The following is a 16,204-nucleotide window of genomic DNA, read 5'->3' on the forward strand; positions in this document are numbered from 1 at the left end:
AATCCCTGCTGAGAGAAGCCTGGGACCCCTCTGAGGCAAAGTGCCCTGTTCACTATGGTCCTGGGCAGTTGCTAGTCATCAGCTTAGCTCAGACCGGACTGTGTTTCCAGAGCCTACTGGGGCCAGCCTTAGAATTCTGGGGGTGTGAGAGAAAGTTGCATCTGGAGGTGAGGGCTGTCTGGGGGGGACCTCTACACATTCCTTCACACCCTTCCCTGCAGGACCCAGGGCAGCCAAGGATACTCCCGCTTCCCACCTGTGACACAAGCAAGACACAGCCAGACTGGCCCGAAATGGGGGAACCCACATTTAAACTCTTCTGTCTGCCAAGCTGGACCAGACAGCTCCAGATTGGACCACCGAAAATCAGCAGCACGTCCCCTTCTTCCCCTCCGAAAGGTGAGTCTTGGGAGTGCTGACTGAGTGTGGGTAGGGAGACCCCTGAAAACTCATATACCACACTGGCTGCCTGCCCGCCCCCCGAGGGGTGGCCTTCCTGACCACAGCCTGGGATGCTCAGGGTCCAGGATTGTACTTTCTTTTGGCCCCTGCAAACGTCTTAGTCTTGATAACTGCCTTCCTGAGGGTGAAGTCATGCTCTGAAGATACACCTGTGACTGGCACAACTGGCATCCCTTCTCCAGGATGCACAGCATTGGCAGACCAGGGGAGACCAATCCCTCCTGCTGATGGCCTCGAGTTTGCCAATGATTGTGAAGTGAATGCAGTCTGCCAGACACCCCAACCTTGAGCTCTGATTTCTTTTTTTAATATATTTTTATTAATGATTTCAGAGTGGGAGAGAGAGAGAGAGAGAGAGAGAGAGAGAGAGAGAGAGAGAGAGAAACATCAATGATGAAAGAGAATCATTGATCGGCAGCCACCTGCAACACCCCACACTGGGGATTGAGCCCAAAACCCTGGGATGTGGCCTGACTAGGAATTAAACTATGACATCCTGGTTCATAGGTCAACACTCAACAACTAAGTCACACCAGCCTGGCTTGAGCTCTGATTTCTAATGTCAAGAACAGGTGGAGAGCCTAGCAGACTTTGAGGAACCTCACCACAAGATCCTTCCTCAGCACTTAGTTCCCATTCTCCATCCCTTTCTCTGCTTTTGGGGGGGGGGGTTAGGTCCTACCCCAAGGGGAGCCTGACCTCTCCATAACCTATGGTCCCCCAGGTACCAGCATCTCAGACAGGACTGACCAAGGACAGAGCTGTGCAATGCCCACCCAAGGAAGGAAACCAATGACCCAGTTCCTTGGGGCCACGGGACAGCAGTCCTTTTCCCTAAAGCTCCCCAGCCCTCTACCCGGGGCAAAGGTAAGACTGGGTTCTCTGAGGCTCAACCCAGACCCCAAGGGTCAGGGCAATGGAGAGACCTGGGGAGGAAGCCTGTGGTTCAGGTTCATGGTTGGCTAGTCCCATCGCTCTCCTCTCCATCTTGCCAACTTGCTTTCTTAGAAGATGCATCTGAGTCCCAGGAGGGGAGGTGGGAGCCATGACGTAGCCTATTTTCTTTCCCAAGTGCTACCTGGGGCAGCGTTTAAGCAGCTCTTCAGAAAGGCCAGGCCCTCCTACTGACCCTGGAAGCTGTTGACTGAGACCTGGAGGAGATGCAGCTGGAGTCAGGTTCCCATGAACACACGGTGGGACTCGGAGGCTTTATTTCTTCCCACCCAGAAGGGCGTCCTTCAATTTCCCAAGGGAAATGAACAGATGCAAGGTCATGGGGACCTCATGGAGAGCTTCTGACTGCCCCAAGGCCTCAGAGGAGGGGGCTGGTGCGAGGGCCTAGAACCCCTCGGAGCCCTGCCCTCGGCCTGCTGCTTGGGGTCCCCGAGAGATTCGTATTTTCCAGAGCTGGTAGAATTAAGACGACCGGCAATCTCCACTGACCTTCTCCTCACTCCAGTGTCCCAGCACCAGTCAACCTCCCCTCGTCTGTCCTTCAACTGAGACGCCATCAGGAAGCAGCAAATATTTCTTACAGCGATAGAAAATATGTTAAACCCATTTCACAGAAACACAGGCCAAAATGCAGGGAGGGCTGGCTCAACCAGTTTTGGGTCATCTGGTTACAGAAAGATAATTTGATTGTCCTTCCTATTTATCTTATAATAAATAAAATGCCAGTAAGTGGTCTTTTGTAAAGAAAATCAATTCTGTATGAAGCCCATCCTGATAGCTTCACTTCCTCAAGTGGCCATTCAGGAGGGCCTTGCCTGAGGTTTTACATGACCACCCAACCATCAATATGAGAATGACTAATCAAATATCAACAGATTCAAGCATCTTGCTCTCCCTGGTACATTTTCTCTATTCTACTTCATGATTTCAACAGCATCTGTGCTGCATAGTTTACAGATTTTGATAAATTAGCATTAACCGACTCCTAGATTTGGCCTTTGCCATGTTATTTTTTCTGAATGACTCAGGACAAGACTTTTTTCAATGGCTGACATTTTTACCCAGAATCCACACACTAGGTAGTTGCTAATTATCATATACTGTATTTTTTATTTAATGTTAAGTCATAAGGCCCAACCTAAAATCAGGGTTATCTCATTCAAGAAAAGCAATTTAAAATATTATTAAATTTATATTTAATTTGCTAGCACATGCTTTAACATTAATAAATTTAGAAGACTAGGAAGACAAAAGGAAGACTAGGGAAACACTTCTTGGCAAAGGAGAGCTAGCTCAGTTTAGACCAAAAGAGTCACAACTTCTAATCCTTTTCATAGAAGTGTAAAAGAAATCATAAATATTGATTAACCTCCAACCAAACTTTAATAAGCCCATGATACCTTGAGTGATAATAAGAGTCCAGCAATTTCTAATAAGAAATTCATCTGTGGGGATCACCCTGGACTTTTTATAGATGCTTTTTTATAGATGTTTAGATTCCATGAGCTGAGATCCACCACTTTGATGGGCTCCTGGTCCCCTGCTTCACTCCTGCAGGTAGAAACTCCAGTCCTGGCCACTGGATCATCTTAAATGCACCCTCTATGGGCATCACTGCTGTCCACAGGATGTTCTTGGTGTCCCTTTCCGAGACTCAGTCCTGGCCACTGGATCATCGTAAATGCACCCTCACAGATTGGCATGATCTTCCTTTGGCTTTTATGATGTGTAGTTCTGCCTCTGACAGCTCCCAGCCATATTCATGGCTCCAGTCTTTCTAACAACCCTTTTTAAAGTGCTCTTTCCCAGGTTTAGTTCCTTGGTTATTTTCCCATACTATGCATTGTTTCCTGCAAATCCACAAGCTTCCTCCACTTGTCCTTCCACCGATGTCTCCCCGCCCTGTATCTACACAGCCCAATCCTGAAGGCCCACCCATGTGATATCTCCTATGTTCCATCTAGTCCCATTGTTCCGTTGTTTCAGAAACAATGCAGTTGTTCTTGACGGCACACCATTCTTCCTTTTACCTAATTCATTTGATTCCCTGGCCCCATTAGGTTTCCCCCTAATCACTCCTGGAATCAGCATTTCCTCCTCCACCCTCAGTCCAGGCACCATCTCCTCCAAGAAATATAAAGAATGTCTTGTTCATCATATGGGCAGGTAAGGACAGCGGGAGCCAGATGAGCTGACTGGAGCCTGGCCCAGCATCTCTGAGGTAGCAGCCTGCTTTAGGGGAGCTGTAGGTGTGACCTCAGAAACCTAAGTCAGAGGCTTCTGAAGTCAAGATTGTGTAGGGAGAGCCTGATAATGCCACCCCTAGAGTTCCCAGGTACCTGCTTTCCCTCCCCATCCCTGCAAGCTTCCATCCTCCAGCTCCTCACAGCAGGGCTTCACCTCTCCTCCTGCTACACAGCCTCCCCTTCCCTGACAGCCTTTGCTCTGTTAAAGGGACCCCTGCTGCTGTCTCCTGGGAAGACTCAGATGCCCCACTCATGAAGAATTGAGAGATCAGGTGCTCACTGGTGGGTGCAACAGGCTCCGAGAAAAGTTTGCAGGAGGAGCAAGGGAGAGAGAGAGATGGTGGGAAGTGGTGACTGGAAGCCATAGAAGGGCCAGAAGGCAGACTCGGGGCAATGAAAGAGTAAAGAGAGAGTCCAGGTGGACAGGGCAGAAGGAAGGAAGAGGGGACCCACAGGGCAGGGGGGCAGGATAACCATAAGGCTGGGGGTGTGAATCCCAGGGAGGGCTTAAGGAGGAGTGGGAGAAGCTGGTGAGGCTGACCTTGCACCAGGAAGGGGCACTGGCACTCCACACCCACCCTTTTCAGTGGCTCCCTTTGCCCCGATGGAGCTTTTTCCACTGGCTCAGTGGCCTGGGTGTGGAGAGGAGGCAGAGCAGGGACTGATCCCGGAACAGAGCAATGTGGGGGTGTGGGAGTCGGGGCACCACTCCCCGATGCAGAGGGAGGGCTGGAGGGCCAGGGGAGCTTTCAGAGGCTGAGAGATGCCCTGTGCCTGAGGAGATGGAGGCCCAAGAGCAGGATCCTGAGTAGCAGGAGGGCACACTGAGAGGAGAACGCAAAATCAAAGTGCAGGTTAGAGTAGCAGTCACAGTGGGGCCTTTGGAGTCAGGCAGCATGGTCTGCGAGGCTGCTCAGCTTCTGAACAACTGAGCCGACGTGGGCAGGTGATTTAACCTCTTAGCGGCTCCGTTTCCTCGCCCATCCTACTGCAGGGATCCTGGTGTTATTTTCTCTCAGGCAGTCTTTCAGGAGCTTATCTGTGAACAGGCTCCACATAGAGGGCAATGGGGAGCATGTTTTGAAAAGCGTCCTCCCACCCTCCTCCTGTTTTTTGTGGCTTTGGGCATCACAACAGCAGCTGTTAGCCAGGGCTGAACCTTGGTTCCCTTTGTGGTTACTGACTGCCCAGGTCTGGTCACCCTTGAACTCACTGGCAGACTTTTGTGCAAGGAGGGCCCAAATGGAAGTGGGACCATCGATGTGCAGGAGGTTTGGTCTGGCCAAGGTCTCCATCCCATGTCTGAGGGTCACCAGTGCCTTCACCTTAGCACAGCCTGGCAGGGTTGAACACTTACCTGGTGGTGCAACTCTGCAATCGAGCTCTGGGCGTGGTGCTCAGCCATACCTGCCCTGGGACTAGAGGAGAAAAGGGACGCTCTGCAAAGGAAGCTCTCCAATTGACCATTGCATTTCCATTTGGACATTCTCATTTTTTAATTGCTCCCCAACTCTTCCCCGTGTTTGCTCTCTAGGATCATCCAAAGAAATCAACTAACTCCATAATCAACATAGTCACCACTGTTGCCATAGTAACAAAGTGCCACAGCCACTTCAACACCCAATATCTTACATTTCTTTCACTGCTCACACCAGTGATAATGTGAGCAATTGTGAGATTTCCATAGGCTTTGTCTCACCTGTGCCCCATCTTCCCCCATCAAGGTGCTTACCTCTGCGATTCTCCTAGGTCCGTGATTGGCAAACTGCGGCTCGCGAGCCACATGCGGCTCTTTGGCCCCTTGAGTGTGGCTCTTCCACAAAATACCACGGCCTGGGCGAGTCTATTTTGAAGAAGTGGTGTTAGAAGAAGTTTAAGTTTAAAAAACTTGGCTCTCAAAAGAAATTTCAATCGTTGTACTGTTGATATTTGGCTCTGTTGACTAATGAGTTTGCTGACCACTGTCCTAGGTGATGGAACCCTAACCCCAGAATCCAGGTACCACTCCTGATCCTAATTATTGAATTGGTCAGGGTACCAGCAGGAAATGACAGTAAAATAGAAGAAATCACAAAATGGCACAGGTATACCCCTGGAGTGCTGTTTGGAACTCACTACTTCTTCTGCAACCTAAGTCTCTCTAACAGGCTGTTATGAGTGGAATTGTGTCTCCCTCTCCCCACCAAATTAACAAGTTGAATCCCTAACCCTCAGGACCTCAGAAAGTGACCTGCTAGGACATAGGATCTTTATAGCAGTAATCAAGTTAAAGATCATTTCGGTGGATCCTAATCCAATATGACTGGTGTGCTTACACAATGTGGAAATTTGGACACAGAGAGAGACACACACAAAAGGAAGATGGTGTGAAGACAAAAGGAGAAAGGCCTGGAACAGATCCTTCCTTCTCCGCCCTCAGAAGGAACCAACCCTGTAGATACCTTGATTTTGGACTTCCAGTCTCCAGAACTGTGAGACAATACATTTTTGTTTAAGCCTCCTAGTCTGTGGTACTTAGTTACTATGGCCCCAAGAAACAAATACACCAGCCAAACCTCAGTTTAAGAGGACCTTCACTATAGATGCTAGAAGCCAGCTGTGAGGCCAGGACTGAAGAGGTAGGGGAAGTGCTAGTCAGAGACATGGGAATGAATGAGGGACTGGAAACAGGTGGCTGGGCAGCTCCCAGCCACCCTCTCTGGCCTCCAGTTCCTCTTAATTCGTTGGTCCTGCATTGGTGGTTGTGGCCTAGATCTGGGACCCGACCCCACGCCTGTGGTTACAGGAAAACCACATACTATTATAGATCCATGGAGGAGGGTGTTGGAGCCCTGAGTCCTGAAAAGAAGGAAAAGTAACTCAGACTCCTGGGTCCTTAGGGTCAGGGTCTTTGGGATCAAAGGTCTTTGGGTCTTTGTGTATTTTTCAATATTAAGAAACATCTCTTAATATTCATTATATTTACTGCCCCTAATATTTATGTTAATAACAATATTCATAATTATATTCTTAACTAGAGGCCCAATGCATGAAATTTGTGCAAGGGCCTTGGCCTTGGCCACCACCTGCCACCACCACCTTGGCCAGGGCCTTCTGCCTCCTCTGCTGTTGCCCCCGCCCACTGTGGCTTTGTCTGGAAGGAATGACGTCTGAAAGGATGTCCGGTCTAATTAGCATATTACATTTTTATTATTATAGACTAGAGGTCTGGTGCACAAAATTTGTGCACGGGTAGGGTCCCTAGGCCTGGCTGGAGATCACAGCTGGTCAGGTTCCCTGCCTCCTCCTTCCCTCGCTCCCTCAGCACGCTGCTGCTGCCTCAGCCACCGCCACCACCACCACCACCACCACCACCGACGCTGGTCGCCCACCATGTTCCGTGCTACCCCCTGGTGGTCAGCACACATCATAGCGAGCGATCGAACTCCTGAGGGGACACTTTGCATATTTGCCTTTTATATATATAGATTATACATATAGATGTTAACTTTCCCCAGTTGAAAGTTCTTAATATATTAAGAGGGAGGAGGGGACTGAGATAGGGACCCATAGATTCCTGTGCGATAAGAGGATGGGGGGCAGGCATCAGGGACCCGGCATTTGAGGTGAATTTCTTGCTGTCTTTTCTCTAACTTTGCTCCTGGAGGTGGGATCAAAACCACAGTGCCTACCCCTAAGCCTGCTCCCTGTTAACAGGCACCAAGCAAGACAATCACTTCAATTATTCTAATTACTGGCAACACTTCCAGAATATGCCATCCTGACAGTGATGACAGAGTCACCCACGCTCACTACCACCAGAGCACAGAGACCTCCTCCCCTGAATCCGAGGGCACTGCCCCTGGCCTGGATGCTGGGGCAAGGCTGGCATTGGCCATGGCCCTTTGGTGAGATGCTTCATCCTTTCCTGCCTACTGTGACCCCAACCCATCCTGTCCCGGAATCCCAGGGCCTGAGGGCATCTGACACCCAATTATTTCCCATCTCCTCCATGAATCACATGCCCGTGGAGGAAGGTGTTCTGAATGTTAAGACGTCAAATAATTAGGGCTACAATATAATCTAATTGCAGCTCTTTTGTCTTGGGTTATTGTCTATTTAAAAAAAAAAAAACATTTTTGAGGGATTCTAAAAGAATATGATATCCTTCCTAGTCTAGCTAAATTGCTCTCTCTTAATATTTGTATTCACTATCTTTAGCGTTTTATTAACCATTTCCAAGTTCTTAATATATTTTCACCTAAAATTAAGAGCTTTACTACCATCATTCTTACAGCATTTTCTCTATTTAAAAAAAATAGTCATTTATACCGTAGGACTCACAGAAACAGTTCCAAGTCTGAAAGTACACAAAAGGCATCTTCACTTCATGTTACATCCGGAAAGCTTACCTACACCATGGCTGGAGAAGCTGAGCCGCCATTGCCCCAAGAGAGAAAATGTCCTCCGAGGCGTGCTACCCCGGTCTTGCGAGGCATGCCGGGAGCTGCGAATACCGTGCACGCCACCTGCGGCCCCACCCACCCGCTGCGCGCGCGCAGCCACTTAACCGCCACTCGCCTTTTGGCGCATGCGCGCCTTCCAAGACGGCCAGGAATAGGCTTTTCCCGGGCTGTGTGGGGTTCCTCCAGGCTCATCCAATGAGCTCATCAGATGCTTCTGCGTTGACCAATGGGGCTTCGAGTGACCTGGCGGGGCGAGGCTGGCCCCGCCTTCCGAGCCTGGCGGAGACCAGCAAAGAGGGCCAGGCTGGGCCAGACGGCGTTCGCGGCCGCACCTGTAGAACCGTTCGATTTCTGTGAAAATTCTCTGGAAGCAGGTGGAATTTGGTCCTTTAAAGAGTCCAGCGGGACGGGGGACCGCGATTCCTGGGTCCTGAGGAAAGAGATGCCTGGAGGAGGAGGCAGCGGACTCCCGGGCGTGAGGGGGGCGGGCCTGGGCCCTGGACGCCCGGGTCTGAGAGAGAGAGAGGCCTGGGCCTGGGCCTGGGATGACGGGCCCTGCAGGGGGAGAAGGCTGGGCCCCAGCTCCTAGGAGGGCAGGGCGGGGTTCTCAGACTCCCGGGTTCTGATGGATCTAGGAGCTGGGGACCGGGCTACCTGGGCCTTGAAGGACCATAGGTTGGGCCTGGGCTCCTGAGCCTGAGGGAGGAGGGGCCTTTGGTGGCCGAACGCCTTGCCTCGAGGAAATCGGTGGCTGGGTCTCGGAGTTACAGCCGTGGACACTGAGGCCCAGGAAACGTTAGTAACTGGCTCCGGCCCACCAGCTGCACGGGGGCGGACTGGCTTAGGGGGTCAGCGTTTTGTCGACCGGTAACCCCCGCCCTGAGGTCCGCGCTCCTGGGACCTAGATTTAGCCTCCGTCCGTGTGCTTGAAAGGTGTCCTCTCCTCCATCGAATCACAGATCCTGGTCGTTTCTTCCAACCCTCTCTCAACGGAGCCATGGGGACCCCTCACATCCAGGGCTTGCTGCTGCTCTTTCTCCTCGGAGCCTCCTCCACTCGTATGTATGGGGGACGAGGTCACAGGATGGGGTTTTGGGTGGCAAAGGTGTGATCTCTGGGGGGCCCCACAGAGGCAGGCAAGCGCTGACCTGTATCCTGTTTCCACCCCAGTGGCGCAACATTTGTACTGTCACAAGGGGATATCCATTAGTCTGGAAGAGGACCCGAGCACCTTTAACTGGACCACGGAGAAAGTTGAGACTTGTGACAATGGGGCGTTGTGCCAGGAATCCCTGATGATGGTTAAATCAGGTAAAACGAGAAGGGGGCAGTGGGGGCCGAGTGGGAGGAAGGGTGGCGGGGTGTCCATGTCAGTGCCCTTCCCCTCTCCCCGGGCCAAACGTCAGGCCCGCCGTCCCCGTGCCTTCTCTCCCCTCCCCTAACAGGGGCCAAGACAGCACTTTTGGCCACGAAGGGCTGCAGCTCCGAAGGGATGCCGGCAATAACCATCGTCCAGCACGCCCCACCGCCCGGCATAATGGTGGTCTCCTACAGTAGCTACTGTGAGCACTCCTTCTGCGACAGCAGAGAGAACATACCTGACATATGGAACCCAGATATCATCCCAGGTACCCGGGGAGGGGAGAGAGAAACTCCGTAAACCCGGGAGACATGGTAGGTCTTCCTTCTTCTTGTCCTTTTCTCCGCCCCGCCCCCCCACCAGGTTATCATCCTTTGTGTATTTTTCAATGCGGTTTACATTCAGCGTTGTGTTGTATTAGTTTCCGGGGTGCAGCACAGTGGTCGTACGATTGTATACGTTCCACAGTGTGCCCCTGGCGTCTCTCGTACCCACCCGACGCCTCTTTTTGTGTTCGTACTTGGCTTAGACCCAAGTGGGCCACACACACAAAAGGACCTCAGACCTTTTGCTTGTCTTTCTTTTTCTAAGTTGTTGCCTTGGGGGTCTCAACACTGCTCAGAAGAGAGGGTTATCAGTGAAGGCTGAGCTATAAATTGGGTTTTGTGTTATTAAACAAGATGTCAGTGAAGATCTCTGAACAAGGTGATGGCGTTAACCTAACAATTATCGCTTCCCAGCTGCCACCTGATCATAGCCTGCTTCCCCCATTTGGCCTATCTTTTCAGCTCACTTCCTTCTCTTCCCTCTCTTATTTATTGTGTTCTAGCTGAGGCTAGTATTCAAAATAGTTGACAATGGAGGTGGTACTGGCCAATCAGAATGGACACGGTTATAAAAGCCAGTCCAGTCCTACCTGTGCCTAGCAGTTGAATATCAACACCGCAATTTCTTACAATTCCCCATATTCACCAAGTTGGCTCACAACTCCAGGCCTTTGTCTTTACTGTTTCCTTTGCTACCCCAACAAACCCCCCATTTTCACAAAGCTAACCTCTATTCATCATCTCAACTCAGATATCCGCTCCGTGAAAACACCAAATTCTTTTAGGTAGTTGGTATTTCCTTTAATTTTTTGCTCTTATACCTAAGACACAGTGCCTGCTGAGTTGTATTCAATTATTTACATGTCTTTCTCCTGCTAGACAATAATCCTAGATGGAACTAAGCACAGAGTTTGAAAGTCATGTTGGATGGGGTTCTGACAGCCAAGAAAATCAGTTGGGAAAGAGTGGGGAGGTGGCAGTAATAGGCCTTGATTAGAGTGGTATCAACACAAAAGACTTGGGGAAGACAAGGCAGCAAGGAGAGAACTCCAAAAGCAAGACATACTCTGAAATTGTTCCTCTCTTTCTCCCTCCAGCTCCCAATATGTCAACAACCTTCCACTGTCCAACCTGTTTAGCTTTTGGGGCTTGTTTGAGTGCGCCTTCTCTTCCTTGTCCCATTGATACAACTCGATGCTATCAAGGAAAACTTCGGGTTGTTGGAGGTAAACTGAACATCTGATGGTTTCAGAGACTAGAAAACTAGACATCTGAGTGGATCCCAAGAGGTTCTGACACTCAGGGATCCAAGAATGAGGAGGGACTGGATTCTCTCTGGTTTTCTAAAACATCTATGTGTCTCCCCATCCTTCCTTGTTCCATAGGAGACATCGACTCAACTTTAGAGGTCAAAGGCTGTACATCTGTACCTCGTTGTGGGCTGATGTCTGGGATATTCACAATTGGACCCATGTGGGTAAAGGAAATGTGTCCATACCAATCTCTCATTCAACCCCGAAAGGTTGGAAATGGGGCCACCACCTGGCTTCCCATTTCAGTTAGGATGTTTGGGCTATTGCTGCTGCTATTGCTATAATCGCTCGACAATGTTCCTGTGGAGACATCTGTCCTGAGTCACAGGACACCTCTTTGGACTGGGAGCCTCCGACTGCTGGTCATGAGTGATGAGCAGGTGGAGACTTGAAGAACAGAGAGTTCCTATGGATGTGTTTGACATTTCTAATAAATTTTCTGCTATGCTTTATATGTGCCCCCAAACTCAAAGTGAATTTTAGTGCTGAAAGGGCCTTTTAAATTTATCTCCTCTAACCCACAACTTTGGCAGAAAGGGAATCACAGATCTGGAAAACTTGAGTTTCACACATTACATAGCTATGGGCAGAGCTAAGACCAGAGCTTCAATATTTTGACGTAAGTCTGGTTTTCCTTTCACTTAATAGGCTACCTTCTCTTGCGAGTTGAACAAAAGACTAGCATTGATCTCCTCCGGAGCACTCCCAGCCCCATCTTAATGCCAAAGTAGGCTGTTTGGGGTTCTAGTATTTTTCTGGGAGGTATAGCAGAATGAGAAAAATCAGACTTTACATTCTTCATTTATCATGGGCCTCATTTCCCTATGTCCTATCTGTTCCTTGCCCACTTTACATAATTTCATCCCTTATCTGCTGCCTACTTTAATGCCTCTTCAGTGGACAGAGGAAATTTAGGAGGGAGCTGGGCCGGAGGCTTTGTGAAGTGGGTGATATTTTTAGATTCTCATGCTTATTTATTTATTTACTTACTTACTGGAGGCCCACTGGAGGCCCAGTGCACGAGATTCATGCACGGGGGTGGGGACCCCTCAGCCCGGCCTGTGCACTCTCGCAATCTGGGACCCCTCAGGGTATTTCCAGCTGCCATCCTAAACCAGCAGTCGGACATCCCTCTCACAATCTGGGACCACTGGCTCCTAACCACTCACCTGCCTGCCTGCCTGATCTCCCTTAACCCCTCTGCCTGCCTGCCTGATTGCTCCTAACCGCTCACCTGCCTGCCTGCCTGCCTGCCTGATTGCCCCTAACCGCTCTCCCTGCCTGCCTGCCTCATTGCCCCTAACTGCTTGCCTGCCTGCCTGCTCAGGGTGTGTCATAGCGACCAGTCGTTCCACTGTTTGGTTGATTTGCATATTACCCTTTTATTATATAGGATTACTCAAGAATACATAAACTATCTTGTTGTAAAAGACTTTGAGCTCTTTACTGCATTTCCTGTGAGAATAAGATTATTCTCAGCAATCAGACTATCAACATTCCAGAAAATATTGACAGCACTCCGAAGGGGTTCAGAGGCACCCTGAAGGTGGACTTCAAACACATCAACATAGAACTCAGTCTCTCTGGAAAAAAAAGAGGTTCTGGGTTGACAAATGGTGGGGATGTAGGAATTGGCCACCATTTATATTATCTGCATCATGTACAGAACATGATCAAGGGTCTTACACTGGGCTTTCATTACAAGACTAGAGGCCCTGTGCATGAAATTCATAGGGGGTGGGGAAGTCCCCTCAGCCCAGCCTGCACCCTCTCCAATCTGGGACCCCTTGGGGAATGTCCGACTGCTGATTTAGGCCCGATCCCGAGGATTGGGCCTAAACCAGCAGTCAGACATCCCTCTCACAATCCTGGACCTCTGGCTCCTAATCACTCACCTGCCTGCCTGCCTGGTTGTCCCTAACTGCCCCACCCCCGCCAGCCTGATCTCCCCTCACTGCCTCTGCGTGCCAGCCTGATCACCCCTAACTGCCCCCTCCATGCCAGCCTGGTTGCTTCTAACTCCCCCCCCCACTGGCCTGGTTGCCCCTCCATGCTTCCCTTGCCAGCCTAATTGCCCCCAGCCAGCCCCCCTGCCAGCCTGGTCACCCCCAACTGCAACCCTGCCCCTGCTGGCCTGGTCGCCCCTAACTGCCCCACCGCTGGCCTGGTTGCCTCTTACTGCCCCCCCTCCCGCTGGTCTGGTCACCCCCAACTGCCCCCACTCTGCCAGCCTGGTTGCCCCCAACTGTCACCCCTGCTGGCCTGGTCGCCCCTCATGGCCCCCCTGCCAGCCTGGTCACCCCACACAGCTTGCTGTTCAGTCGTTTGGTTGTCCCTCACTAACCCCCCTGCTGGCCTGGACATAGGCAGCCATCTTTGAGGGCATGAGGATTAATTTGCATATTCCCTCTTTATTATATAGGATGAGATCTGTGTACGCTCACTTCCCCATCAATGTCATTATTCAGAAGAATGCTTCTCTTGTTAAAACCAGTCCGAACTGCGTGGCTCAGTGGTTGAGTGTCAACCTATGAGCCAGGTTCCATTCCCAGTCAGGGCACATGCCAGGGTTGTGGGCTCCATCCCCAGTGAGGGGGCATGCAGGAAGCAGCTAACCAATGATTCTCATCATTGATGTTTCTCTCCCTCTCCCTTCCTCTCTGAAATAAAAACATGTTTTTAAAAAAAAAAATTTCTGTCCTGGCTAGCATTGTTCAGTGGTTAGAGCATTGTTCTGCACACCAGAGGGTCAAGGGTTTTATTCCCGGTCAAAGGTACATACCTGGGCAGGTTTGATCCCTGCCCCCAGTTGAGGCACACATAGGAGGCAACGAATTGTGTCGCTTTCACATCAATGTTTCTCTCTTTGTCTCACCCCCTATCATCCACTCTCTCTAAAAATCAATGGTAAAAATATCATCACTCCACAGGTGAGGATTAAAAAAAAAAAAAAACAGGAATTTCTTGCCTTGCTTAGTGTTGCTCAGTTGGTCGAGCATCATCCCATACACTAAAAGGTCACAGGACACCTACGCAGGTAATGGGTTTGATCCCCAATAGGGGTGTGTATAGGAGGGAATAAATGTTTCTCACATCGATGTTTCTCTCTCTCTCCCTCTCATTTTATGTGGGTCTTTCGTTCTGAGGTAGGTCTCTTGTAAACCACATATAGTTGGGGTCATGTTTTTTTATCCATTCAGCTATTCTATGTCTTTTGATTGCGGTATTTAATCCATTTACATTTAAGGTTACCATTGATAGGCACTTATTTATGGCCATTTTAATTCCATATGCCTATGTTTCTCTCTATTTCTTCTCAAAACAGCAAATTAAAATGACAATGAGGTATCATCTCACACCTATCAGAATGGATACCATCAACATATCAATAAATAACAAGTGCTGGCGAGGATGTGGAGAAAAGAGAACCCTAGTACATTGCTGGTGGGAATATAGACTGGTGCAGCCACTGTGGAAAGCAGTATGGAGTTTCCTCAAAAAATTAAAAATGGAACTCTCATTTGGCCCAGTGATCCCGCTTCGAGGAATATATCCTAAGAAACCCAAAACACCAATCAGAAAGAGTGTATGCACCCCTATGTGCATAGCAGCACAATTTACAATAGCTAAGATCTGGAAACAGCCCAAGTACCCATCAGTAGATGAGTGCATAAAAAAGCCATGGTACATTTATACTATGGAATACTATGCAACTGTAAAAAAGAAAAATCTCTTACCCTTTGGGACAGTATGGAGTAATCTGGAGAGTAGTATACTAAGTGAAATAAGTCAGTCAAAGAACAAATATCACATAAGTTCACTCATATGTGGAATCTAATGAACAAAATAAACTGACAACCAAAATAGATCCAGAGTCATGGAGGATCCTCAGAGGGAAGGGAGGGGAGGGAAGAGATCAACCAAAGAATTTATATGTACACTAGAGGCCCAGTACATGAAATTTGTGCATGGGGGGGGGGGGAGGACGGATGGTATCCCTCAGCCCAGCCTGCACCCTCTCCAATCTGGGACATCCCTCTCACAATCCAGGACTGCTGGCTCACAACTGCTCACCTGCCTGCCTTCCTGATTGCCCCTAACCGCTTCTGCCTGCCAGCCTGATCACCCCCTAACCACTCCCCTGCCAGCCTGATTGACGCCTAACTGCTCCCCTCCCAGCCTGATTGCCCCCAACTTCCCTCCCCTGCCAGCCTGGTCACCCCTAACTGCCCTCCTCTGCCAGCCTGGTTGCCCCTAACTGTCCTCCCCTGCAGGCCTGGTCCCCCCCAACTGCCCTCCCCTGCAGGCCTGGTCCCCCCCAACTGCCCTCCCCTGCAGGCCTGGTCCCCCCCAAGTGCCCTCCCCTGCAGGCCTGGTCCCCCCCAAGTGCCCTCCCCTACTGGCCTTATCACCCACAACTGCCCTCCCCTGCTGGCCTGATCACCCACAACTGCCCTCCCCTGCCGGCCATCTTGTGGCGGCTATCTTGTTTCCACATGGGGGCGGCGATCTTTGACCACATGGAGGCAGCCATTTGTGTGTTGGGGTGATGGTCAATTTGCATATTAGTCTTTTATTAGATAGGATATGGGTAACCCATGGACACAGACAATAGTGGGGTGAAGGCCGGGGGACAGGAGTAGGGAGGAGGGCATGACAATAGAGGGGGGATGAAATGGGACATCTATAATACTTTAAACAATAAAGATAGATTTTTTTTTTTTAATTCAGGCAGGGTTGTTTCTGAGGCTGGCTTGGAGGTTAGTTCTGACCCCAGGAGGACTCCTATTAGCTGTCACTTTCCCTAGTTCTCCCTAGTTCAACAGCTAGCCTGGGGGTTAGCTTATCATGGAGCCACCCGGCTCCTCTGCATTGGTGACCACCACCACCTCCGTTTTTAACAAGACAGCCCTTCACCATGAACTCCCTCCACACATTCTGTCCCAAATAAAGTCACTTTCTAGGGAAGAACATTGAAACTCTCTGTTCTTTTTTTAAATATTTTTATATTTATTTATTAAATTGATTGGGGTGACATTGGTCAACATGACATATACGTTTTAGGTGTGGGTTCCTATGTTACAAGATCTGTCTATTG

General features: G+C 49.9%; 1 protein-coding gene across 1 annotated transcript; it reads left to right on the forward strand.

Annotated features, from left to right (window-relative positions):
- Positions 1 to 9,104: 9,104 nt before the first annotated feature.
- Positions 9,105 to 11,390, forward strand: TEX101 (testis expressed 101; the record flags this gene model as incomplete). The annotated part of the gene is made up of 5 exons (XM_079759722.1): positions 9,105 to 9,165; positions 9,278 to 9,418; positions 9,553 to 9,735; positions 10,891 to 11,019; positions 11,179 to 11,390. 5 exons carry the CDS (start codon positions 9,105 to 9,107, stop codon positions 11,388 to 11,390), a joined length of 726 nt encoding a protein of 241 aa, XP_079615848.1.
- Positions 11,391 to 16,204: the final 4,814 nt, after the last annotated feature.

Source organism: Cnephaeus nilssonii, assembly GCF_951640355.1.
Source record: "Cnephaeus nilssonii genome assembly, chromosome: 20".
In the NCBI taxonomy this organism is placed as follows: Eukaryota; Metazoa; Chordata; class Mammalia; order Chiroptera; family Vespertilionidae; genus Cnephaeus; species Cnephaeus nilssonii.